Below are 386 nucleotides of genomic sequence, written 5' to 3'. Positions count from 1 at the left end.
GAAAAAAAAAAAAAAAAAAAAGAAAAGAAAAAAAGAAAAGAATGGGAAAAATGATGAATTTATCCGTGAATAATAATTTTGTTACCTACTTGGTATCATGGAATCGGTTATCGTGCCGCGAACATTCTTATATGCTGTTCTGATACCGAACAACAAGTAAGGATTTGGATCGTCAGCGTAGCAATATTCACCCACGATTAAATGACCTTCCAAGCACAAAATTGCGATTAACGTCGCAATTAATATGATTTTATCGCTCTGCATATTTTCGAGATAATCCCTGGAAGAAATGACGAAGTAAATTGTGTATTAAATTCGATTAATTCGAACGGTATAGATATTATTTTCGTGGATTGAGAAAGATATATATTTATTAAAATTCGATT

At 31.1% G+C, this 386-nt stretch overlaps 2 protein-coding genes across 8 annotated transcripts in view; one reads left to right on the top strand and one right to left on the bottom strand.

Moving 5' to 3' along the window:
- LOC102675086 (furin-like protease 1) overlaps positions 1 to 386 on the top strand; it is a 306104-nt gene that overhangs the window by 89119 nt on the left and 216599 nt on the right. The gene's annotated exons all lie outside the window — the stretch shown is intronic.
- The window catches only part of LOC102674730 (multiple inositol polyphosphate phosphatase 1-like), a 3596-nt gene that overhangs the window by 2825 nt on the left and 385 nt on the right, over positions 1 to 386 (bottom strand). The window contains exon 2 of one of the 2 annotated variants that reach the window (XM_006611458.2): positions 86 to 280. Coding sequence is in view for 1 of the 2 variants with exons in the window: in XM_031508503.1 (XP_031364363.1) it covers positions 88 to 264 (177 nt within the window). In the remaining variant the exon portion in view is untranslated. The remainder of the gene's footprint in view (positions 1 to 85; positions 281 to 386) is intronic. The other variant, XM_031508503.1, reaches the window with a different exon arrangement.

This window comes from Apis dorsata, unplaced genomic scaffold (assembly GCF_000469605.1).
Source record: "Apis dorsata unplaced genomic scaffold, Apis dorsata 1.3 scaffold_88, whole genome shotgun sequence".
NCBI lineage: Eukaryota > Metazoa > Arthropoda > Insecta > Hymenoptera > Apidae > Apis > Apis dorsata.
This window is presented reverse-complemented; position numbering and strand designations above follow the sequence as displayed.